This window comes from Rissa tridactyla, chromosome 18 (assembly GCF_028500815.1).
Source record: "Rissa tridactyla isolate bRisTri1 chromosome 18, bRisTri1.patW.cur.20221130, whole genome shotgun sequence".
In the NCBI taxonomy this organism is placed as follows: Eukaryota; Metazoa; Chordata; class Aves; order Charadriiformes; family Laridae; genus Rissa; species Rissa tridactyla.
The window spans coordinates 6501598-6527126 of NC_071483.1; the positions used below are offsets into that span (position 1 = coordinate 6501598).

Genomic DNA, 25529 nt, shown 5'->3' on the forward strand with positions numbered 1-25529 from the left:
TTAAAATTTAAAGAAAGCATTTTTAATCCAAGTGCTAAGCTACCTCTGGGTTTTTATTGTCTTTTTCCTACCGAGAGGACAAGACTCAACTTGTTCTTTTAAACTCTCAAACCACTGAGTAGAAAAAACTCAGTTTTCAAGAGAGTGTTTTCCCCAGCTGGTCCTTCTCTGCAACCAGCAGAAGAAATATCGTGAGATATCGGCACGTCACTCACTTTTTAGAAGCGCTGCCAGGGACTTTAGGATTTCTCATTGCATCGTAAACGCGGCCTAGGACTGTTCCTGATTCTCTCCGCTGAAGGAGAAATGCAGGGAAACTTGCACGGCGCTCCCCTTCTATGCAAGCCAAAAATAACTCCAGGCAACGTAAGGCCAAGTGACTCCCATCAGCAAAACTCACTTCAAAACGCACAGACTAACCTGTTCCTCCATCTGCACCGCGGGGTGATGCGAAGGAGGTGAAAGCCGAGTCAGTGCTCTCCAGTATGTACAAACACAAACACACATCAGGTGTGTTACGATTTCTTGTAAGCTGCTGTCATTCCCATGTTTCGCGCAATGCGGCTTTTTGACTCCCGCTGCTGCCACCCCAGCAAAAATAACCACTCTCCTCCCCATTCCATTTCAAGGAATTTTGAAGAAAGCGATGCCGGTCCATTAAACAAAGTTTTAGCTGCAACTAAAGACTTCTCGTTTCCTTTGACAACACCTTCCAGAAGGACACCATCTGTTCCGCAGTCACACCTCAAATGAAGGATGAGAGGGGGCATGGGCTTGCAGAGAGGAGACAGGGAAAAAGTGAGCAGAATATTTGCTTTTCAAGGAAAGAGAAATCTTTAGTTTACAAGAAAATTAAACTCCTTTCATAAGCTCTCGAGTTTCCAAAACGTTAAGAAGTTTTACCGACATACACAAAAAAAAAAAGCAATAGTCCATTCTGAACGTATGAAATTTATTTCTACTTTAAGGTAAAAGGCAAAATGGAACTTAAGCAAAAAATCAAATATAACGCAAAGCTAAGAGGAAACCTGCATCTGGAAAGCAGCACAGAAAAGGGCAACAGGGAGCCCAGCAACTGCCCGGTCGGTACAGTCACAGCAACAGGGAATCTCTGTATTTTTAAAGCAATCCTAAAATCTGAAGCAAACACGCGTAGAGTTCAGTAGTTGCTTCTGAGGAAGGCTGCTGCAGGTAACTAAATTCAACCTCCGTTCTTGGTATTAATACGTTGAGTATTTAATACTTGGTATTAATACTCACTTTGTCATGAAATACAAAATAAGCAGCAAAATAAGATTTTATTTTTTTTTATTTTAAATTTAATTTTAAAATTTACAACACATTTCCAAACTGGCAGCTCCAGCAGAATAATATAATAGAATACTCCAGCGGAGTCAGGCCGGGCTTTGACAAGGCTGAGTCTTCAGCAGCAACCCCAGGCAGAGGTGTCTCCCCAGGGTGTCCCAGGCGCCAGAGCACATGTCTCCCCCCCTACAAAAGCCCCTCTTGCGAAAGAACAACCTTTTGCGGGGCCACGGAGGAAACTGGCCTGAGCCCCAGCAAAGAGCAGCCTGCGAACGTGGCTGCTGAGGGGCTCCAGGAGGCAAGGGAATCCGTTTGCTAACGCACCTTCTGGCCACTGTAAGAACAAAAATAAACCAGTATTGCCACCACAGTGTGCTGCGGCCCACAGGACACTTCCAAATCTCAATTATAACAAAATTATACACGGAGGATGTGGAAAGGGACACCCCCAGATGCGAGGCATCATGTTCAGACCCACATCATGTACAGCTGCACAAGCCAGGCATACGCTCCTAACCGAACGACCAGGGAAACGAACACTTCATATGAATACGTGTTTATAAGCCACAGCAACAAGCCGTGTTATGAAGTGGAATATACACAAAGCAAGCTTTTATTTGCAGTCTGGTTGTTCATTTAAACAAATATTTCAGTTTTCCTGACCATACAGGCTGGGTTGCTACCACAAAAGGTAGCAAGACCTGGCCGGAGGGCGACTTGAGACTAAGTTAGTCCCTTATTACTTTGTCTACCCTCTACCCCTTTCTTAAGGGTCAAAACACACCCACCCAACAGGATCCTGAAGAGCTGCACCCAAAGACCTTCTTACGGTTTTGCAGTGAATCACAGATGGGTCTGAAAAAATTCTAATGGTCACTATCTCGTGCACACACAGACACCCCCTCACTGCACGAACAGCTACATCTCTGTCCCTCCAGTTTCATCTTTTCTCCCCTGGAAGAATAAAGTTTCCAACTGGAAGCTCCGTACCATGAGCAGAAAGAAGCACAATATCGACATTGATTTTCCGTACAGATGCCAGATGTATTTACAGATATTGGGGAGGGGAAAAACCAAAGAGCGCTATCAAAGAGATGGCAACGGGGGTCCTTGTTCTGTAAAACACTGCTCCGACCAAAACTAGAGGTTTAGCAAGCAGTAATCATCTGTACCGAATTATACAACAGGCCCCCAAGACACTGAATTTTTCCTCAGGGGAAGCTGTCTGTTGCAATGTGAAAAAAAACAAAACAAAACCAACACCCAAACAAAATTATTTTATGTGAATATCATCCAGTTCCTCAGATTGGAAATTAAAAAAGAACATGCAGCAGTTCAGAACTAGGCTAGTTTATTTGTTCCCCAGTTTTTATTAAAATTGACTCTATCTAGTATGAAAATAATCCTTCTAAGCCCTCTTACAGGGGAATTACAGAGTTAGGCCAATATTCAATTTAGCAGAGCGGGGAGGAGGGGCCGACTTACACAGCAACAAAAGCAATTCTACAGTCACCAAGTACAGGGTCTGTGCATATAGATCCCACTGAGATGGGATTACGAATTAGACAAATTAAGTAAACTGATCCCCTTCAGACAAGGCAAATATTAAGATAAAAGAAGCCATCTGTGCAGCTGGAGAACTTGGTTTATCTGCAGCAACAGGTAGGAGAAGGCAGAGCGTGTATTTACAAGTCACGTTTGGGCAGCACCGCAGGTTTACAAACACTAAGATGTTATCTACCCTGAAAAAAAATGTTCCTATCTAAAAAACAAACAAGCTCGGGAGGCTGAGCGCACAGCAAGCAATCCCAGCTGGAATGCCACCAGCAGCTGGAGCGTGGAGGGGCTGACTGCTGCCGAAGAGACGGCTTTTGCTGGCCCATCCCAAAGAACAGGAAGCTTTCTGCGGGCTCAGGGCGTTAAACTGGCTTGCAGAAGGGTCTGAGAGCACAAATAACACACCCCAACAAACACGCAGATCTCCTTCTTGCCAGGATGGGAAGCTGGTAGGTGATCTACCTGCATTTCACTGACCCCACGGCCAAAAGCTGCCTCTTGGCCAGTGCCAGTGGCCACCTAACCACGTCCTGGTGCGTTCTTGCTCAGCTCTTCTGGCGCTGGTGCTCTCCGACCAACACGCCAGTGTAGCTGCTGTGGCAACACCGCACCTCACAAACACTGCTTCAGTCTTCCCATTTCGAAAGCTGCTAGCCCTAGAGACGTAAAAACAACTGTGCAGAAACATTATTCGAAACTGTCCATCCTCCCCAGCCCAGCTGGCAACGAATCATGAATTGATGAGAACGCAGCAAAGGCATCATTAGCCGGGAAAGCAGAGTCACGTGGGGTTTTTAGGTTGGTGGGTTGTTTTGGTTGTTTTTCAAACCAGATACAAGAACGCCTAGGCCCAATGTAACAACCACTCCGCTTAAGAAAGAGAGAGGTGCAAGGCCTTATTTAGGACCTAACCAATTGCATCAAGGGAACGTAAGCATGGACAACCAGGTATCGCCTCAGCCTTTGCTGTTTAAGAGATCCACTACAACCAACCCCGGGGGTTGTGGCAATTTCCCCGTTTGGCCACAGACAGACCTACACTAGACTCCACCGCTACAACCTGCAGCGCACAGCAGCGGAGAACAATAATTAAATTCTCATCAGGTGAAAATTGAAGATATTTCTCACCAGCATTTCTTTTCAAGAGTAAGGCGAGATTCACTGTTACCCCAGATATTCATACTTCAAATTTTCACTCCAATTCCTTCCTTTTTTGAAGTTAAGCACCTACCACTTGCCTAATGTTTTCATGTTCCCATCCTCCTCCCACCCTCCTGGATTAAGTTACAGCTAGCTGCTCACCCAGCTGCTCTTTTATTCTAGACGCAGGCTTACCTCACAACATAACCTACTACCAAATCAAGAATGTTGCCGCCGTTCAAAATGCACGTTAACACCCTGATGACAAACACCACCTCGCAGTCTCTCTGCACTGTCTGCTACCCCAAAAAGATGCTCCGTGAATATTTAATATTGCAAAGCTACACATAAGAAGGATTTAAGCGAAGAAAAGCAGACATCCAGCTCCCCTGCCTCGAAGGCCGGAAAAGAAAGACAACTTGCATAGCTCATGTTAAGCCTCAGCTAAGTGTCACTGGGGTGGGACCAGAGACCTTAGAAGACACAGTGGTCTCAGAAGACACATGGTCTTTGTGCTAAACCGACCAGCCCCAACGCGCGACTTCCAAAGCGCCATCCTTTTTCTTCGCCAACTGCTATACATATACACCATCGCTTTCTGTCACTTTCCAGTTCAACATGTGCCAAGAAAGGGAGGTTGATACAAAACTAGGGAAGACTTCATTAAGCTGACATGACTTGTAGTAAGGCTCCAAGATGACTGACTTCCTTGCAGCTACCAGCCTGGACAGAGCGCGAAATAAAGGGGGAGAACTGACCCCCCTTTTAGAAGGCGACTTTCAACATTATTGACCTTTTCCGCTATCAACGGCCCAAATCTTTTCCATTCTAGAGTGGAGCAAAAGGGGTTTCTGCAGCTCTTCTTTTCAGTCTCACACTTGAGAAAGTATTGCACTTTGATTGGCACAGAAATTTCAGGGGTACGAGGCTGGTGGCAGCATGGGAGGGTGGGACGAGAGGTAACGGGCACAAACTGGAACATGGGAAGTTCCACCTCAACATGAGGAGGAACTTCTTTGCTGTGAGGGTGGCAGAGCCCTGGCACAGGCTGCCCAGAGAGGTGGGGGAGTCTCCGTCTCTGGAGACATTCCAAAGCTGCCTGGAGGCGTTCCTGTGCCACCTGCTCTGGGTGACCCTGCTCTGGCAGGGGGTTGGACGGGATGATCTCCAGAGGTCCCTTCCCACCCCTGCCAGTCTGGGATGCTGTGATGGCAACAGCCACAAGGTAGATGAAAGTTGTTGGATTTTTCTTTTTAAACTATTCGTAATTTCCCCACATTAGGATACCTGTTCACCACTGCATATTATCTATCCTGCTGTCAAAATCCAGGGAAGAGATTTAATCGCTTGATAGTGCCCTTAAAAAGTGTCTGGTGTCTTCCGAGGCGCAGACTACTTAAATCACTAAAATGATGATGACGTCGTGTCATGGTTTGGGCTGGACTTGCCACTGAGATTCTTTCTTACCAAGAAGCAAGAGAACAAGAAGATAAAAAGACACACGAAATGCATAAACACTCCTTTCCTCATCTTTGTCCCCCAGGTTTTTCACTATCAACTCCAAGTATGAGATCATTGATAATTCCTGCAGGTAAGGCTCAGAAGAGACAAGATCAAGAAATACAAATCCCATTCGCTCTTTTCCTCATTTATTTCAGACTTAATTTTTTTTTCTTAGTACACTGACTCTCTCCATGAGTTTCCTTCACATTCCAGGAGCAGGAGAAGGGGAGGAAGCCATCAGCGCCTTGCTGAGGTGCCTAAACAACACATAGAGTATCCTGCACACAATCAAAGCCCATAGTTGAAGAACACAGTCTTGAAAGACAATACGCATTATCCTGCGGGGATCTCATTTTACACAGTTCCTTAAATCGGCCAGCTGGATGTATGTTGAAATACCTTAGGAAATACAGAGAAAATTCATGGGATCATAGAATCACCTAGGTCAATGGATAAAGGAAGGAAGCTGTGGGACTAAGGGAGAAAAACCCAAGAGAAACAAGAAATGTGTTTTAGCTTGAAGAGAAGGGTGAAACGTCACCTTCCCTGGAAAAAAAGATGCACACTGCGATACGTGGCAAAGCCCAGTGACAAAAGGGTGCCATCTCCAAAACTTTCTGCATCAGTTACAAGATGATGATGATGGGGAGCGGGGGGGAAGGCGAGTCATCACTGGAAGGCAAACCTCACATCCCCCAAAACGCCAAACCCAAATTCACTTCTCTCAAGATACGGCCAAATAAACTAAGAGTTGGTAAAAAGCAGCATATTTAGGAATGACTTCAGTCATTTAAGCTAGCATGACCTAATGCCACGCTAAGTACAAAGCAAGTGCCGTACTCACTCTTAGCGGGCTTTCAAAGAGCCTGTGCGCTCTATACCTGAAAATGAACGTCTTGCTCAAGTGGTGTTAAAAAAAAAAAATAATATTCACAGAACATTCACACCCCCGTCATTCCACTGGCATGCTTCACATGGAGGCACATCAGCTGTTTTTCAGCAGCTTTAGACAGATTTTTCATGTCATGTTTTCTCCTTTGTAAATCATTTTCATCTACTCTTAGTCAGTAGTCTCAATGTAGGTTAATATAACCTAGAGAAACAGAGATTTTCCTATCAAGTACTGTCAAATTAAAACGCAACTCTGTATTCTGATCTTCCAGAGAAAGAAGGAAAGGAGGAGAGGAGAGAAGCCAAGCTGCAAGCACCATGAATTCTCTGAGGTCTTCCACCCGAGGGCATCTTTCTTATGAAACCCACCACACAACAGTCCTGGTTTGCTGTTTTCTCCAAAAAAGATAATTTTGGGGTTCTAGGGATTTTTATTTTTAATTTGGCTCATAAAACTAGGTAACAGAGATAGGATAGACTAAACATGGAGAAAATAAACTAGTCTGGACTTGACAGACAGGAATGCAAAAAGGAAGACTCTCCAAAACAGCCCTGTATCAAGCTGACCTGCCGCACATCAGTATCCTCCTAAAAGACATGATTTTCTCATCTCTGTTCTTCCACAAGCCGCTAAAGGGACTGACTATAAAGGAAAAGAAGCATTTACATCCAGCTTTTGAGAATCTAACAGAGACATCTATAGTAACTTGCTATTCTTTCAAGTCACCCTAAAAATAGGTAAATTCTCCCTTTCCAAAGAAAAACAATGGCCATCTCCCCCAAAGCTGCCACCTCCTTACTATGCTGTGAGATTAAAATAACTCTCAAGGGTTTCTATAAAGTTAGAACTGAAGGGCCCGTTATCTGACAGCTCCCTGCTCAGCCCTTCGACCTGGCCGAAGCACTTCTCGCCCCTGCAGCCCTCGATTACATTGCCCAGCTACTTTAAACCTTAAACACGGCCCTGCGCTTCCTGACAAGAGCCAAAAGGTGGCCAGGAGTGGAAACAGGACAGCAGACAATGCCAGACAGCCCACAATATTACGGCGTCTGAGATCACTGGATCCCAAAATAAACATGCTACAAGTATTGTAACACTTGTCACAAGACATATTTCTAACTGTTCTTTTACAACCACCATTTTACTGTTTGATGATACAACAGGTGGAGGGCTTAGCTGTTCCTCCTACTAAGATGTATTCCAGCCTGACAGGTTTTTATTTTGTTAAAGCGCACACACACACACACTCACGCTTCACAGTCATAACGGAGAACCCTCAAGTTCAGAATCATTCCAGCAGGCTCAAAACCTGTTATTTATTTCCCTCCTCCCCCCAAAACGCACAGAATTTTTTTTCTATAGGCCTTTCACTTACCTCTCCCATAGCCCGTCCTTCCAGAGCAAGCGCTTGAAAATCATGATTCAGTTCATCCATGGAACGCACCTATTTATAGATGGGTAAGAAAAATAAATACATGAGGAAATGCTTGCATTTGATTATTTTTTAAAATGATAATCATCGTTTATAGCAATTCTTCTGACACAGACTGAGAGCTACATTCCATATTACAGCACATAACAAGGTTATTGAGCTCCGAAAGATGACTTACCTTTAAGACTCCCAGAAGCTACAACGTTTATAGTTAGATTTATACACGCACAAAAAAGGAAAAACTAGCAATTACTTTTAAGACACGCAAAGTCTAAGGCAACTGCCTTTGCTAAATGTATTGCAGAGACTAATATTTCACAGCGAGTTGCATGACTTCAAGTGAGGGAGTCAATGCGTAAGCAAACGAGTCAGCACTGTTTCCTTTCAGGTGAAAAAATCAAGTAAAAACATCTACAAAATAGGCAGATTTACATTCAAGTTACATCAAAATGAAAGAGAAAAACACAACAGTAGAAACAAAAGGCAAATGAAATAACGCCATTTGAAATGGGGGGCAGGGGACGAAGAAAGGAGAGCAAACGATGCCTTCACATCAGTTGCCAATTTTAGTTACCGTACCCACATTAACGTCTCCAAGTAGAAATCCAGAAGCACAAACCGAGGTGCAAAACACCGTAAGAAACCCTCAAACAGGGTATGACCTTTTCCTCCTTCCCCAGCGGCTGCCAGTGTGCCCCGCGGCTCCACGGCCACGCTGGGGACCCCAGGCCCTGCTGGCCAAGGCAAGGAGCCACGGGAAGGGCGATGGGAAGGAGTCCTTCCAGACGCGCACGGGGCAGAGCTTGGGAGCAAGGGGACAGCCCCGGGAGGGCCTTGCTCACCTGGAGGACCTGTAGCTATACATTTACTTGGGGAGTTGTGCCATTTTCTGCCATCATGATTTGATGAAAACTGATCCAATTACAACAGAAAAAAAAGCAGCGATTTAAAACTGTTAGCTAAGTAAGGCAGATATGTTGAAAATGCAAGCAAACACTTCCGATTTTCATTCCCAAATCTCACCCAGGCAAGTCCCTCCAGAAGCAGCCACTGAGCACAGACGCAGAAGCAAATAAAAAAAAAAAAAAAAAAAACAAACAACCCCAAAACCCAACTATGGACTTGAGGACAAAGCACAGGAGTTCAGCCACGTGCTAGGACTCCGACTGAACGATTGCCCTCCACAGATAACACACCTCCATCAAAGCAGCGCTTATTACAGCGGCCGCAAGACTGACAACAGCACACAAGCAGCACCACACACCTCCTACTCCCTGTGTACACACACCCTGCCACCCAACAGAGCCGATACACCTTCCTGCCAGAGCAGAGGTAAGAGTTTATATTTGTGAGTAATCCACACGCTGTGTTCACTGAAGTCCTTCAGGGGCTCTTTTTAGCACGCAGCGTTTACACCGCTGAAGACACAGGAGGTGATCTGGACACAGCCTCCTCCAGACCAAGGGAAGGAACCCAGTAACACCCGGTGGGTGATTTACAGCATAAAAAAAATTAAAAGCTGGGTTAAAAGCTACTATGCCGCCCTGCCAGTGACCAGTGCTAGAGGCGGTTACACCATGTTCACTGACCTTAACCCTGACTTCTGATATCCTGCCACTATTTCCAGCAGAACCAAGTCAAGACCTTGTTGTGATTACGCTTTACTTCTATTTTAAGACAAGATTCAATAGACCTCATCCAAGAGCATCAGATGTAAGGAAAGCACCATAGATAAACTCCACAAGGGCCCGCCAGCCTGAACGCTTCTACTATTCTGTGACAACACTACTTTGCAAAAGATTAGGAACATATGGTTAAATTATTTAAGACATATTTATGTCATTTGCAAACCCTCAATAGCTAGTCACTCAGAATCGCAGTTTAAAAATAAGGTATCCTCTTATTACTATATCTCAGTTCAAAGTTATTTTCAGTCATGCCTCAGTCTTGCTGCCTTGACGGTGACGTTTATCACATCAACCACGAACACAGCGAGTAAAAACGGGACTCCACTTTCCAGAAACTCCAGCACCAGGCAACACCAAAGACTTTCCTTTACTGTCAGCTCCATCGCTGCTCTGTCAGCTCAGATATCTCGGTTGCCTCAGGTGAGACAGAAATTAGTAAGACCAAATTCTTCTGTGAAGCATTTCAAGCTGAACTCATGGAAAGTGCTGCAACCCCCTGACATGCTAAGCTAGAAAAGCCGAACAGCAGCAAATTATTATTTCAATGAGACATCTGAGGAATAGAGAGACTACATGAAGAGATTCAGCAGGTGATGTTCACTACTCTCGCTGCTAAAGCAATGCCCCAGCAAACCACAGATGCAGCCGCAATGGCGCTGATCCAGGACCTGCAGTGCTGGGGGAAGCGCTAGTGGAGAAACAGGCTGCTTAGTGTGTGTCCCCAACTCCTCCTGAACAAAGAAACCCCCAAAAGTGGACATTGTGCTACGGGAACCTCAAAACAAAGCTCCTGGAAAGATATAACCATTGAGTTTCTAGCATAAATCAAAAGGATATTAGGAAACCTTTGTGTTTTGTTTTGGTCCTATCCCAGCCCTACCAACTCCTCACAGCTCAGCAGCACTAACGTCCCCCGGGAAAGGAACAGCCCCACGCAGAACACGCAGCAGAGTCTGAACAAGAACCAACTCCTCAGCCCCTTCTCTTGCCCTTCTTATTGGTACTTCGGCACGTTACATGGTCATCCAGTTTTAAAAATGCTAGAATCATATATTTCACTTGTTCGCATTAGATGTAGGAACGCTTTCACAGATGTCGTGTTCAAGTGTTTGTCTTGAGTAAAAAATACATGTTATCATCTTGTTAAACCAATTACAGCAGCACAAATATGTGATTTACATCCACATGTGAAGCCGTGCTCCCATGCTGGCCTGAATTCTTGGTGGAGAACCTAGAGCTGGTGTAACTAAAAACAACATCGTCTCCAAAACGGTCAACGCCTTCGATGCAAGTTCATGATCCTCAACCAGAAACCACAACAATTTAGCAATTCCTCTTTCTCTAAGAAGCTTCCGTCCAGTAGGCACACACAGCTTTCCCCAGGGCTGACCATTTGCCCATTTCCAATATGGAGAAGCATGTTTGTCTTCAAACGATGCCATGGTAATTGATTACCACAGAGGTGATACAGAGACCAAGATAAGAAGAGTGGTAAAGAGCAAAAAGCAGGATAACCATGAAAGCAAAGTGCACTCCAGCTTCTTCATACCTGCCTGGCCGAATTGCACACCTAACAGACCGCTATTATTGTCACTCCTCTCTTAAGGGTCTCAAGGAAGCTGTCCTTCAAACACGTCTTTCTTTGCCAATCACCATCCTAGCCTCCGCTGCTATGTGATACACGCACAGGCTGCCTCCATCTCCTTCCCAAATATACTCCGCCCCAGTGACTACCAGAAGCAAAAAAAACCCAATATTGGCTTCCCTAGCTGCCACTCAGGTAATGGAAGAAATTATTCATTACAGATATTTAAGTCACAGCCCTACTCATCTCTCTTTCATCAATCCTAACAGTTCTGGATAAAAACATTTTCTAAATCAGGTCTTCGCATCTGACTTTTGGGCACTGTAAGCTCAAAGCGTATATAATCACCAATTTTGAGGCCCTTTCTCTCAGTCACGTAGTTCCTTTATCTCCACTCACCATTGTATCTATTTGCTTGTAATACAGGGTAGTTTATTATTCAGTTGTCAAAGACCGTATTCAAAAGGTCCTCTTCTCATTTCCCCACTTCTATAATATTAAATAGCAACACCTCTTCACCTCATTTTCTTATGCCGTATGCACAAATATCACACAGCTCCTTCATTTCCCTTTGAAAGAAGAACAAATCACTTCCGAAACAGCAGACTAAAAAGCCCAAGTCATGACTTTGTACACCTCAATATTCCAAAAGGCAGGCGATACTCTGAAATGGTAATTAAACTAAATAGATGGTGTACCACCTCATCGGGATCTACTCCCGCCAACTCTCCCTGACCTCTAACAAACACAGACACATAGAGCAAGAGTCACGATGGTGTAAGCACTAGACACAAGGAGGTCCCCAGAGAAAGAACTTCTTCACAGACGAGCGTTAACATCAATGAGATTTGATTACCATAAAATCTGGTTCACCACTCAACCAGAGTTTTGAAAGAAATCCAGAAGACAACGCCAAGATAAATTGGCCACACGAGGAAGCAATGCCCTGACATCTGGATACGACATGACAACCTGGTTCCTTGAAGGAAGAGGTGATCTCAAGAAACACGAGGAATCACAGGAGGAGAGGTCAGCTGTAGTCCCGATTGCTTCCTAAGTGATCCAACAAAACCTGACTCCTGCTCTGGGCCAGCAGCACCCCTCCGTCGCTCCCCCGTTTCAGCCTCTGCAAAGCAAACTGCAAAGCGCACATCCTGGCGAATACTGAGACCAGCCCTCCCGACCTTCCTGTCAAGAGCACTCGTTGTTTCTGACAATGCAGCAAACCACCAAGTTTAATTTTGAAGCCCGCTTAACAAAATTAACGCTCTGTACATCAGCAACGCCGCTAATGAATAAGAGTTACAAAGCAGTTTCACCACACAAGAACACTCCTCCCCTTCCCATTAAATGCTGTGTATGCACTCAGGAATTATGTAAATCGCAGCAAAATTAATGAGAATCTTCTTGAATGAGAGTAATTTCCACGCCGGCTAATATATGAATGTATGTCACTATAACACGCTCCAGCTTATAGCCACTTCACTGACTCATAAATAATTCCCTGCCTTCCCAGCCAAAGCGTGTACCCCAGAGTGGATTCGCCCCGCGCTAAGGAACAGGAGCAAACCCACCGGATTCTTCGCTTTGCCGAGGCTGAAGTCGATTCAGTCTCTCCAAAGCCCTCTTAACCAATTTTCACCTTTGCTCTGAAAAACAGGCGATAAAGCGAGAGACAGCTGCATTACTCATCGCGCAGTCACTCTAGGTCAGGCCTCCGCATCTTATTTTCAGTCTCCTGAAGAAAACCCCTTGGCCTCAAATATGCTGAGGCTACAGCGGCCTTTCTGTCCAAGTTTCAATAGCAGATTCCCACCACCTATTTTCGAGAGGACAAGACAACACACAGAACACATTCTGCTCTCACCTACTGCCATTGCAGCAACACAAAGCGATTTCTCTCTAGGTCAGCGGTCACTTTCAAAACTCAACCTCCCACGCAGCAGTAGGGCTTCTCAGCAACTCCACATCGAACATCTCCACCGTGGATTTCCCAACCCCTCAAGCAGCTTGCAGCTAATTTCTGTCAGGTAGCCACCTTACACAGGAAAATTACACTTTTTTTTTTTTTTTCATAAATAAGATTAGAGGGCCTCACCATTGCAAAACTCGATGACAGCAACTCAGAAGCAACTGCTTTCCTGGGCCCAAAGCTGCCCAAAGGACAGACACTAGTCCTTGTCCGCATCGGGAACACTTCTGAATTTATACAGCTATACCAGAAATAGGAAAAGCAATATTCCAGCAGCTGAAGACGTTCTATGCACTGGTACCATTTGGTACTGGACCTACTGCTCCCCTACAACTCCACAAACCCAGGCAAGAGAGTTTTCCCCGCCTCTGAGACACCCCAGAACATACTTGGTCACAGATACAGCCAGTATTTTGAAGGTCTGGAAGTTGTCTCGTATAGAAGAGCACAGCAGACTCAGGTGATCATCTGGGGCATCACCCAAGGGTCTGGATCACTCACAAGAGAGGGTGAGAGTGGAGGGAACAAATTACTAGAGCTACCAAGATGCTGAGGGGACTGGAACACCTCTCTGATGAGGAAAGGCTGAAGGATTTGGGTCTCTTTAGTCTGGAAAAGAGACGGCTGAGGGGGGGGGATCTTATCAACGCTTATAAATACTGAAAGGGTGGGTGTCAGGAGGATGGGGCCAGGCTCTTCTCAGTGGGGCCCAGGGACAGGACAAGGAGTAACGGGCACAAACTTGACCATGGGAAGTTCCATCTCAACACGAGGAGGAACTTCTTTGCTGTGAGGGTGGCAGAGCCCTGGCACAGGCTGCCCAGAGAGGTGGGGGAGTCTCCGTCTCTGGAGACATTCCAACCCCGCCTGGAGGCGTTCCTGTGCCACCTGCTGTGGGTGACCCTGCTCTGGCAGGGGGTTGGACGGGATGATCTCCAGAGGGCCCTTCCCACCCCTGCCAGTCTGGGATTCTGGGAACTTACAGAGACTAGGACCAAACCTCCCCTGTTACACCTCTAACAAACCACCCCCAAACAGGGGCTGATGTTCCCCGCGCTAAAAAGCTGCAGCACAGCAAGGAATGAGCAGGGAAACCTGCAAAAGCAGCAGCGTGCCCAGGGAAAGCAGCGATAAACCCCAGCACCTGAGAGGACACGCTGCCCGGCTGGTATTGAAAACTCCAGTTAATTTTAACCGAGCAAACAACAAGGCCCACAGGGCTAAATGGCACTTGTCAAAAGGAATTCTGCAGTCAGTTAAATTAACAGGAACTGGGGCCCCGAACTGTCCTTACGATTACTAAAGAGGGATTTGAAGGACCTAACAAATTAACATGAGAGCAACAGTATATTTACCTTTCGGATTTCCAGTACCATATTTTTTTATTCCAGAATAATCCAGGGGTTTTTTCCTAAACTGGTAGCTACCAGCAAAGTAGCCGAAGTGTATTAGGTAAATATTAATGTCAATAATCACTGTTAATACCACACCTTATATTAAGCAAATATGGTTGCTAATATGACCTTTACATATAAATTCAAAGTGTAATATTGTATCACATTTCATGCTCTGCAGATATCTCAGGGGATCATATACTAGCCTTATATATTACGGAATTCTCGTTTATGTAGAATTTATATTCACCCAGACAGACACGCAGCAAAACTATCAAAGGCGGAATTTCACTCTTAATCACAAAGGATTTTTCTTCCTCCTTATGCAAGTGATGTTTCCCAGAAAGAGAAAGGACAGGTGCAATTAAACAAAGGGGGGGAAAAAGCCAAAGGTACAGGAGAAAAAACAAACAAACAAACAGAAACAAGCAAATAGAAAGGCCTTTGGAGAAAAAGAAGCCAAGAAATAACCAGTTGAGAAATATTCTAGCTGATAATGGAAAAAAATTGTCTCTAGAAGTGCACTGTAAAGCCTTAGGGTTTATGACTTTTATTTTATTTTTTGATGTTGGACAACATTAAACAGATCGAATATCTGCATTTATTAGCGGTAACAGCGACTGAAGAGGGTTTAAACTATCTATTTCTATTAAGCCAATTATGTTAAACAGGGTAACCAAAGCAAACAAGAAGGCTGCTTCTGTAAGCCTCAGCTCTCCAGTTTCTCCATTTCCCCGCTCCCTAACGCCGCTCCCCACGTGGCCCCATTTCAAAGGCTGCCCTTCTCCTTCCCCAAACACTGTCTTACCCCGGGACCCATCTAGCCCTCAGCTGCTGCTCCTTTCAATTACAGCTCTCTCCTGATTGTACTTCTGACCAGGAGGCAAAACCCCCAGGTCAGCACCTGCTAAAACGGAGGCAGGACGGACGCTGCAAAGACAAGGTTCGTGAAGTTGGAACGCATAAATGGCTGCTTTCAAAATTTCTTTGATCTACAGCAAATTACAGGGCCGACTGCAGCCTTCAGTCCTGCCACACAAGCAAACAAACTCCACGATATCCCACAGATTAGGAATTCTGGGGGAAGCCCCCTAAACTTATCTGCCACCCTGGCAAACAAAAGCAGGGGCAAGGGCCGGGCGCTGGGACCACAAATCCATGGGAAGCACTCACTCCCCGGTCTCTGCTGATGCTGGTCGTGCTCCCGGCAAGCCTGGAGGGAGCCCTCCGACAATTTAAGCTCTGCACAAGCTTGATGGGACCAAGCTCCTCACCTTGCTATGGCACCACTTGTTTTGCTTTTCTGCTCCTGCAGAGTAACATTGGAAATCGTGTCACTATTATACGTGTTGGGATAGATCCAAGTGTTCTGACTTCCCAGCTCCTAAGATGAATAGCGTTACTTTGGTTCTGGGAGAAGACAAGAGATGAGAGGTTCCAAGTTTGCACTGGCACATTAGGGGTGCTGCACCTCATAAGTGTGATTATTACTTGGATATTTCTTTATTTTTAACTCATGTGCACTCTGCAAGTGTGAAAAGGCAAGTGCCATGTAACGTTTCCGTCTATTAGGCCTCCACATTTTAAGTCTCGCTCAATTTGTAATAGAAAAAAAAAAATCTACAAAATTTTTATATTTTCTAGTAAAACATTCCTCAAAAAATGTCAACATTACTACAAGAACACTGGGATTGAGGCATCAAGAATAAGAAATATGAAAAACATTCCGGCTGCTGCCTAAAAAAAACACCATTAGAATGCTGAGGAGGACAAAAAAAAAAAATATATATAGCTGGTTGAGCAGCCTAAATACTTTGTAGCACTTGATTTATACACTCACAAGTTGTTAAAGCCTCTTAAATTAACCAAAGGTTTACAAATTTCAGATGGAAACAAATGCCTCCTACTCAGCTGTGGGAGACTATCAGCATTTGTCTTGTTTGAACAGCCCGCATAGCACGTTATTTAAAAACTATCTACCCTGCACGCATACACACAAACACATATATAGTATCTAGGAGAGGGGAGAAAAAAAAAAAAAAGGTATTTACCAGCTGACAATAAGACAAGCACCGCACAGTGTCAACCACAGGCTTGCCACTAACGACTAGATCCAGGGTTAAAATATGTTGTTCCATCAACTGATTACAGCACTATTTTTAGTCCTCTCCTATAACAATAGTGGGTAAAGAAAGAATGTGAAGTCACAAGTATTAGACAGGATTAGGTGGTTTAACTACTATTTTTGTAGTAAAGGATTCATCATTAGAATTGCTACTACCATTAGCATTCGAAGCAAAAAGCTATTGAAATTGCAGATTGGCTAATGCTTTACATGGCATTTAGCCAAGATGATTAATGATTCAGGGTACAGAAATAAATGCAAGAAAGGCAGCCTTTCAGAATGGCTCGGCTTAGTTAGCTAATTATGTTTTTCCTCAGATTTTATTCACTGAGGGAAGTGCTTCATTAATGTGGAATTTAGGTTAGCCTGCGATGTCTCGGGCACATATTGCTGGGGTGCAAACTTCCAAAATATTGGATTACAGAAGAAGCAACCTTCGTTTTGCCCTTCCAGTGCTGGCAATACCTTGGGAAAACCATCTTCTGCTTCCCAGATGCGTGTCTCGATCAAGGGTTTCGCGCAAGCACTCAGGGTTACACCAAGATCTGGCTCATTTCACTCTGGGAAGGCTTTTTTCCTTTCACTCCACCCCTACTCTGACCTTCCAAGGTTTAAATTCAGAGGGAAAAAGGTGTAAAGAAGGGACACAGCAATGTCTCATTCCAGTGCCAAGCTCAGTACTTCTGTCAGAAACAACCGCGAGTGGCCCCACTCCACACCAACTGCTGGCAGCAGGGCCAAGGGCTAATTTGACGGTTTAATAACAGTCAAGTTTCACCTCAGCACAGAATCAAGGTCTGAAGCGCAGCTTCATTACAGGGTAAGTAACATGGCCAGATGCTCCCAATAAAAACAACTGTCCTAGAACAAAAGTTACCCTTAACAAAGGAAGAGGAGTAACACGATATCTGAGAGCAGATCACTTGACGGGAGGGAGCGCAGCATCACATGATATCTCACACAAAGGGAAGTTTGTTCATCGCAGACCCGCAAGATCATCATTCAGTGAAGACAGCTTTAAAATTGTCTCAGCATACACCTAAAAGCAAGTTTTCAGACACAGGCAACACTAGATTCAAGGCTCTGGAAGAGCTCTTTGTAAAGGAGATTTCCAGCTAGCAGTCAAAATTAACTCTGTCGGTTTGCAAGGAAGAAGGTCCTGTGGATGGATTATAGGGCTTGTGACTTATGTAAAGTTTCACCCATTTACAAAACCCTACGAGTCTCACAACCTGTTCTGCAGAGGCATGGATAGATCACACCAACTCAGCAAACCACAAGAGAGCTGATAAGGGGAAGGCAAAGTTGGAGAGAGGGAAGAAAACAAGCAGAAGCTATGCTCGAACACAGCTCTATTCAAAACACACTTGGGTGCAATACATTAACTGAAATACTTGAAGTCTTCTTGAAGTATTGAAATGCGCAAATTCAATAGTGTGAAAACGTCTGTGCTCTTCCCGAGGAAGCAGCACAGCAAGGAAGCAGGCCGCAAAGGGGATACACCACAGAGAAATGCCGAAGCCAGCACATCAGGTTGCTTGTGCAATTTCAGCTACAGCCAGGTATCTCCCAGCGGCCTGTCAGGGACAGCAGAACCTACAGATTCAGAAGAAGCAAATTCTTAAATTAACTTTCTGAAAATTTCAGGTTTTTTTTTTTCTCCCCCGTAAAGGAGAAGGATTTTCTAGTACCCAACCTTAAACATCCAACTTAGCCAAATCTACTCGTGCTCCTTCTATCTCAGCAGAAATTTTCAAAGGGCAATGTAAAGCAGAAAACTAAATTAAATGTTCTGATTCCCCTCCCCCAGGATAACCCTTTACTACAGAGAAACCTCTGCAAAACAAATCAGCCAAACTAGACATTTCATCTCAGCACGGAATTATGTTCTAAATTATCTGGGTATCAAGTTAGCACAGCCATTTCAGCATCAACGTAAGAAAAGTCTTAACTCATTCACCATGATACAAGAAGTACCCATGAAAATTCAACTGATTTAATGAAACATACATCAGAAAACAATCTTCAAGAACAGAGCCACGTGTGCTACCACATGATGTATGTGATTAAAGACTTGCGCCATGCCTTCAACTCTAGCACAGACAACGAGCCAGATTATTTGGACCACAGGGACCCTCATACAATAGATGCTTTCTACCAGATCAGGAAATCTCTGCCCTGAAGAGATAACTGTCACTTAAATGGGATTTCACTTCGGAAGAACGAACACTAGGGCTTCTGCTTCCTCAGCTTCCACGATCTTTTTAGAGGACCTTGCCACGACTTTAAGGCAAACTCTGGTCATGGTGCCTGCCAACGGGCACAAAACATAGAACAGAATCATAGAATTGCCCAGGTTGGAAGGGACCTTTCAGATCATTGAGTCCAACCATCAACCTAAATCTGACAAAACCCACCACTAAACCATATCTCTAAGCACTATGTCTACCCGGCTTTTAAATACCCCCCAGGGATGGTGCCTCAACCCCTTCCCTGGGCAGCCTGTTCCAATGCTTCATAACACTTTCAGTGTAAAATTTTTCCAAATATCCAGTCTAAACCTCCCCTAGCGCAACTTGAGGCCATTTCCTCTTGTCCCATTGCCTGTTCCTTGGGAGAAGAGATTGACTCCCCTGGCTACCCCCTCCTTTCAGGGAGCTGCAGAGAGCAAGAAGATCTCCCCCCTCAGCCTCCTTTTCTCCAGGCTGAACACCCCCAGCTCCCTCAGACACTCGTATAAAACTTATTCTCCAGACCCCTCACCAGCTTCATCAAACAACATCAAATCCAGACACTTTCACAGCAGCAAGCAGCGTAGTTTGAGCAGCTGTGCTCTAGAAGAGCAGCTGCCAGGAGAATTACCTTCTCTCTCCACTTCAATTCAAGTTCCCAGTTAAGAAGCTGCATGGTCACATTGCCAAAAGGCAAATCTGAGCATAAAATCCAGTCCCAGCCCTGTTGCTCTCACTATTCTTCCCCAACTGTATGTGAAAAATTCCCCACATTCAACAAGACGATCCCTGCAGAGTTCTATTGTCTCAAATTATTAATTAAACATGCTCTCAAAGAAAGCAAATGCCTAAAATCATTTGCTTCTACTAAGCAACTCCCATATTACCCTAACTGCAATTCAGACAGTCTAAGTATAACCATTCACTGTAATTCAGAAGGGACCACCACCAAAGAAACTCTCTCTTCACTCCAGTTCAAGAACATACATGCATGCACAACCCACAAGGGACCCCATCCCAGAAAACCCAGCCAATTTTCCTAAAAACCTGCTCAGTGATGATAACTTGTCCCAGCTGAATATCTCGACTGTCTTTTTCATTCCCCTCAGGAGCAGTAAATGGCTGTTTGGATTTATAATGAGATACGCAACCTTCCATAACCGAGACAAATCCAACCTAGGCCATTACTCGTCAGGAGTCATCTTGTACCTCCCTCTTCACCCACCTACCTGAAGTTCTGATCTCTACCCGTTTTTTTTGGAGGCTAAACAGCATAAACACACCCTAGTGCAGCGAGCGTAACTGTCTGCCCAAACAGCTTGAAGAGTAATCAGGCATCGCAGGTGAAAACCAGCCTAAACCTCTTCAGTCTGAATCTTAGAATTACTGGTGGACATCGACACTCAAACCTCATCTTGCTGCTTTTTGTGGGTAAAAAGAGAAGACTACATTTTGCAGTCAAGACCCAGCTGATGGAAGTGTCTTCCATTTAAAGTTTGGTAATTAAGTATTTGTAGCTGCAGAACAGCTGGAAGTTTGTTTAGGAGTTCAGAGATTCCAATCTAGGGGGAAAAAAAAAAAAAAGTCCCATTTCAGCACTGTTTCAGTGTCTGCAAGAACAATTTATAATATATGCTATTTGTGGGGATGGCGTATCTTTGATACCTAAATATGCAAAATGACAGTAGCATCTTTAATTGCTGAATTTTCTATAAAAACGTGCCCTCTTGGCGCCTTCTGTAGAAGGGAAAAATGCAAAGGGAAAAGAAAGTTTCTAGGTAAAATACAAAAAGAACCAACATTCTCCTACTGTTTGCAACAAGAGGACACCATCTACTTTCTTGCGAGCAGAGAAACTTTTTCTTAAGTCACCCCTAGTAAAGCCATTCACAGCTAAATTCTCAGAGCTGCTAGTCCAAGTACGAACAAACAAGAAGGAGGAAGAGCCAGTACAATAAAAAAATGAAAAGCAAGGATCCTGTAAATAAGTTCTGACTCACAACACTCTTAGCTATTTAATAACACATGATGAAATACTATCATTTGGTAAAAATCACTGGAGTATTTATTATCACCAACAGACGCAGATAGATGTCTGTCTACATACGTAACGAAGAAGAAACTGGGATTTAACAATTAAAAAAAATCCCTCTACCTTTAATTACGACCTCCCAAGCTCTAGGCAGGCATTAACCTATATTACCCTATAATTATTTTTTCTGACTTCCCATTATCTTTTAGCTACTGAGCTTCCTAACCAGTCTTCAAGGCAACAAGGCAAGGGCCCTCGCTGCACTATCTTTGAAAGCCTACAATCAAAAGCGCAGTAATGCAAGTGTATCTATAAGAAATGGAGACTCAGCAGACATCCATAATGACTCCCCACCTCCCTGCATGTCCCAGCACTTCCTTCCACTTCTATTCTTGCAGGATAAATTCAATTTTACCCCGGTTAAGCCCAAACTGAATTAAATCATTTTGTATGCATAAGGCTAGTTCTTGCTCCAAGGAATTTATAATTTAAGAAGCAAATGCAGAAGTGGCCAAAAAGTCAAGAAGAATGACAGTATCAGGATTACATATACCCTGCATTCTGCTTCCTATGAGTAAAACCCCGAGGCAAATAGAGAACCGTGGAAAAAGAGGCACTCAAGAAAGGCTGAAGCAATAAACACACAGATACAGCTGCCCAGCAATCCCTGGAGTACACAGTATCAAAGAAGACACATGAGAAAAGGGTCACTGCCCCATCTCCGAGTTGATTTTGAAGAAATTAAACACAAAGATTGGTTTAAAGACGTATACTGAGCGCAAAATATCAAGACTATGTGACAAATACATTATAGCCAACACAAAAACCACCAGGAAGTAGAACAGATAAAGTCCCAACGTTAATTACATTATAGGGGGTATTTCTTGAGCTTCCCATCACAGAACACAAGGGAGAAAAACAGAGAAAGCATCACCCAGAACCTTGTGAGCTCAACCCCGCAGGTATATCTTGTCCATTCTCAGAAGTGTTCTGCCTCCAAAGAATACACGCATTATTTTTTAAAAGTTTATTTAAACTTGTATAAGCTAACAAGTTTTTCTTTCATTAAGTGGTACATTTATTAGTACCATTTCATTCCAGAAGTTACTGAAGAAAATCAAGGGGAGAAAGAGCAACACATCTACTGACATCGGGGCAAGTCCCTGGTAAGAGGCAGGATTCTTTTCTTCGAGTGGAAGTTTAAGTCTTCTGGTGATTGAAGAACGCAGTAAAAAAGTTCAAACATCAGTGGAATTTTTAATGACTGCAGGATTTGGGTATCCCATCCCTACCCCCTCCCCATCTCCAGTGAGTTCTGTTGTCTTTCAGGGGTTTTCAGAGAAAGGAAGATGAAAGTATGAGTTGGAAGATTAAAAAAAAAAATTTAAAAAAACTCAAGAATTTTATGACATTCATCTTAATTCATAAAGTCGTCTTTCCAAAATATGTCCAAAAAACAAGTTTCTGCCTAAACATCTCCACACCAGACCACACGACAGCTTTTATTTGAAAAACCTAAAAGTTGCAGCCTTTCAGTAAGAAATTTGTGCTTACTGTTTGTACACAACTTAGAGCGCGTTACGATCTCTTCCACTGATGTCTCTTGAAACAAGTTTTACATTTAGTGACTGAAAACTTGGGATAGTTAACAGAAAAATTACATCTCATTTCAACGCAGTTATTTCCTTTAAAGTGATCACTAAATACTATGTTTCCACATAAGGGAATAACTACTATATTCTCCCAGCTGCTTAGTTCATATTGCAGTATTTTATGCGATTTTTTTCTTCCAGAACAGATTAAGAGGGCACTTGGGTTTACTTCTTTGTTGAGGTACACACTGACTTCAGTGAGGTTGCAAAATTCACTGCAATGTTTGCTTTTAAATGGCCTGGATGACAACACATCCCCTGGGGAGGCACAGCAGAGGAACAAGGGCTCGTTCGCTTTTTATTTGAAAAACTAGAGGCAGGAGATATTTATAAAGGTTGCAAAAGCTTTGTGTCTGCTGCTCCGACAGTATGTGCGGAAATCATTCGTTTTTAAAATGTGCTTACGTTTAAGTTCTGCTCCTTTAGCAGAGGAAGCACATCTTCTTTGACGAGTTACTTACAGGTCACAGCCAGAAAGCCAGAGTGAGTCATGCACTCATTTAACTCGCAGCACATCTGACAATGCAACTACTGAAAAGACTTCTAGTAAACACTACTGCCGAGACACGGTTTGGCCCACTACCCTTTTAGAAACATTAAGTCACAGTAAGAAGTTAGCTGTGTTTCTAAAAGCACTGTTTCATGACGTTCTTAAGGCTGTTCTCTTCTCAGTTCGGCTAAGCACATCAGCAGCACCTTCCCCTCCCGATCAGAACCAGAAAAACCCAAACGCAAAACAAACAAGCAAAGAAACCCAGGAAAACACGTTACCAGCAGCTTCCAGAACTGTGTTTTTCAATATTGGGAATGGTAAAAGCTCAACCTACATGCATTGGCAGTTTTGTAATACCATTACATAAGAATTATTTAACTACAGCAACAGATTTGAAAAGCAGCAGCAGTCACTGCTACGCTGGTCCACACATCCAAAAAAAAAAAAAAAGAAAATCAATAAAGGGAATGATAAATTTTGCAAACATGCATTTGACTGTCACAGAGAGTGGACTGGGATTTCAACACCCTCAAGAGCAGAAACGTTTCACGCTTATAGCTACCAAGGCACTGCAATCCTGAAAAGAGAAAACAACAGGTACAACCGTTGCCATTCCAACCACACAATAACCAGCGGAAGCTTTAAAAAGTGTCATTAAAAGCATCTATCACAAGCCCGATGCGTTCACGTGTTGAGTTTGGAAACATGGAACTTTTATTTTTTACCTGATGTTCTGCATGAATGTTATCCCCAGTAGGCCAGCGATGTTTGCTGTTATTATAGCCGCCTCCACCACTTCCTCCTCCCCCAAGCTGCTCACCATGCTGCCTCTGGAAGAAGTAATCCACCATAGCGTCGTCCTGAGAGCGGCCTGCAACTCCTATGGATCCGGGAACAGGACTGGAGTGTGTCCCTGCTGCAAGCGCCTGATTTGCAGCCGGCTGTTGCTGAGCCTGGGACCCTGTTCCAGATGTCAATACAACAGGCATGTTGGGATTAGCTGTATCTTGAGCGTGCTGTTTCAGGTGGGGGCTGAACGAGTCCTGCCAGAGTACTGCTTTTCTCTTCAAAACACACGCAACGCTCATTCCACCAACACCTACGGTGGGTGAGGGGAGGGGGGAGAGACAGCGAGAAAGAGAGAGGGAAAAGAAAACATGAAATCCTTACAGCTTCAGCTTTCCATATTAAATAACACACCCATCTTGTGACTGGCAGGGAAACATCGCAATGCCAAATCTGACTCCTTTTAACACAGTTATTTGCTCCGTGAACCTAGCAACTAAAATATCATATGAAAATGCACACTGCCCAAAAATCCCACGTTTTCTGCTGCACAGTGTTATCAGTATACGCAAGATTCACATAAGGTGCCCATTACACTGAAATCAGAATGCCAATTTATGCCATGGACAAATCACCGACTGGAGCGCGGCTACAGAACACTGCTAGAAAAAAGCCCCCCAAAAACCCAGCGGAACGCAAATTACACCATCAGTGCCTGCCGTGCTTGTTTACACCCGACAAATTCCGAGGCAGATCTCCAATCAATACACGAGTTACACTGTATCACGATGTATTCACTCGGTCACATAAAACATCAAGGCAACAGTGGGTTGGGTTGTTTGTTTGGTTTTTTTTTCCAAATACAAACTTAACATGCTGGATTTCTCCTTACACAGTGAATTAAGTCCCAAACACAACGTGCACTCTTCCTGCTAACTCAGAAGCTGACTTCGGTCATGAGATGGTAAAACACATGGAATGTTTGATATGAGATTCCCTGGAGAAAAAGCAGCTAACCTCTCGGTGCCCGGGATCTCGGGAGAACCTTCCAGAGCCGGAGCAGCCAGCAGTGCCGGTCCTGCTCTCGCTGGCACCACGGGAAAGCTGGACCAGTCACAGAAACCGTCCAACACTGAAAACACCCCAAACGCTTTGCATACACTCAAAATCATCTGCGTGCAGGACACAACAGGCAGACTAGGCTCACAGCAACTCACTAATTTACTCTCCCCCCTAAGCGTTTCGATAGCATCCCAGCAGCACAAAACCACACAAGTTTGTTATTTTGTTTAAGACAATATTATCAGCTGATCCCGAGAGCAATAAATGCACTAGTGTGTGAACTGAGAAGTGTCTTCCCCCATTATGTAACGCTCAGCCAACGCAGAGCAAAATCAAATTTGTTTTTGAAGACATAGTATAGTCTGAATTATTATTATTTTTCAAAAAGATTGATAGTTTATGGCTTCGGTTACCTAAACGCAACCCCACAAATACCACAGAGAGTTAGAAGGATGAAACTGGGGGCAGTTCAGCCCGTGCAGCCGCCCGGCCCAGCTGCATACCAGCACGGGAACGCTTTTACTCCTGTACCTTGGTGGCTGGAAACCTTGGCCCCGGTCCTGCCAGCAGCTCCCTGGGCCTGAAAGGCGGCTCTGTTTCCTCTCTGCTCATCAGAATAGTTCTGAACAACAGTCAACTACTACAAGCAACTTCCAAGAACAATTTTCTAACAGCAGAGA

General features: G+C 44.2%; 1 protein-coding gene across 12 annotated transcripts in view; it reads right to left on the bottom strand.

Annotated features, from left to right (window-relative positions):
- The window catches only part of PUM1 (pumilio RNA binding family member 1), an 84057-nt gene that overhangs the window by 55616 nt on the left and 2912 nt on the right, over positions 1-25529 (bottom strand). For 11 of the 12 annotated variants that reach the window (XM_054223916.1, XM_054223915.1, XM_054223913.1 and 8 more), the window contains exons 2-3: positions 23727-24100; positions 7773-7841 (exon numbers count right to left, since the gene is read on the bottom strand). In XM_054223916.1, the coding sequence (XP_054079891.1) occupies positions 7773-7841; positions 23727-24089 (432 nt within the window). In that variant the 5' untranslated portion in view covers positions 24090-24100. The remainder of the gene's footprint in view (positions 1-7772; positions 7842-23726; positions 24101-25529) is intronic. The other variant, XM_054223917.1, reaches the window with a different exon arrangement.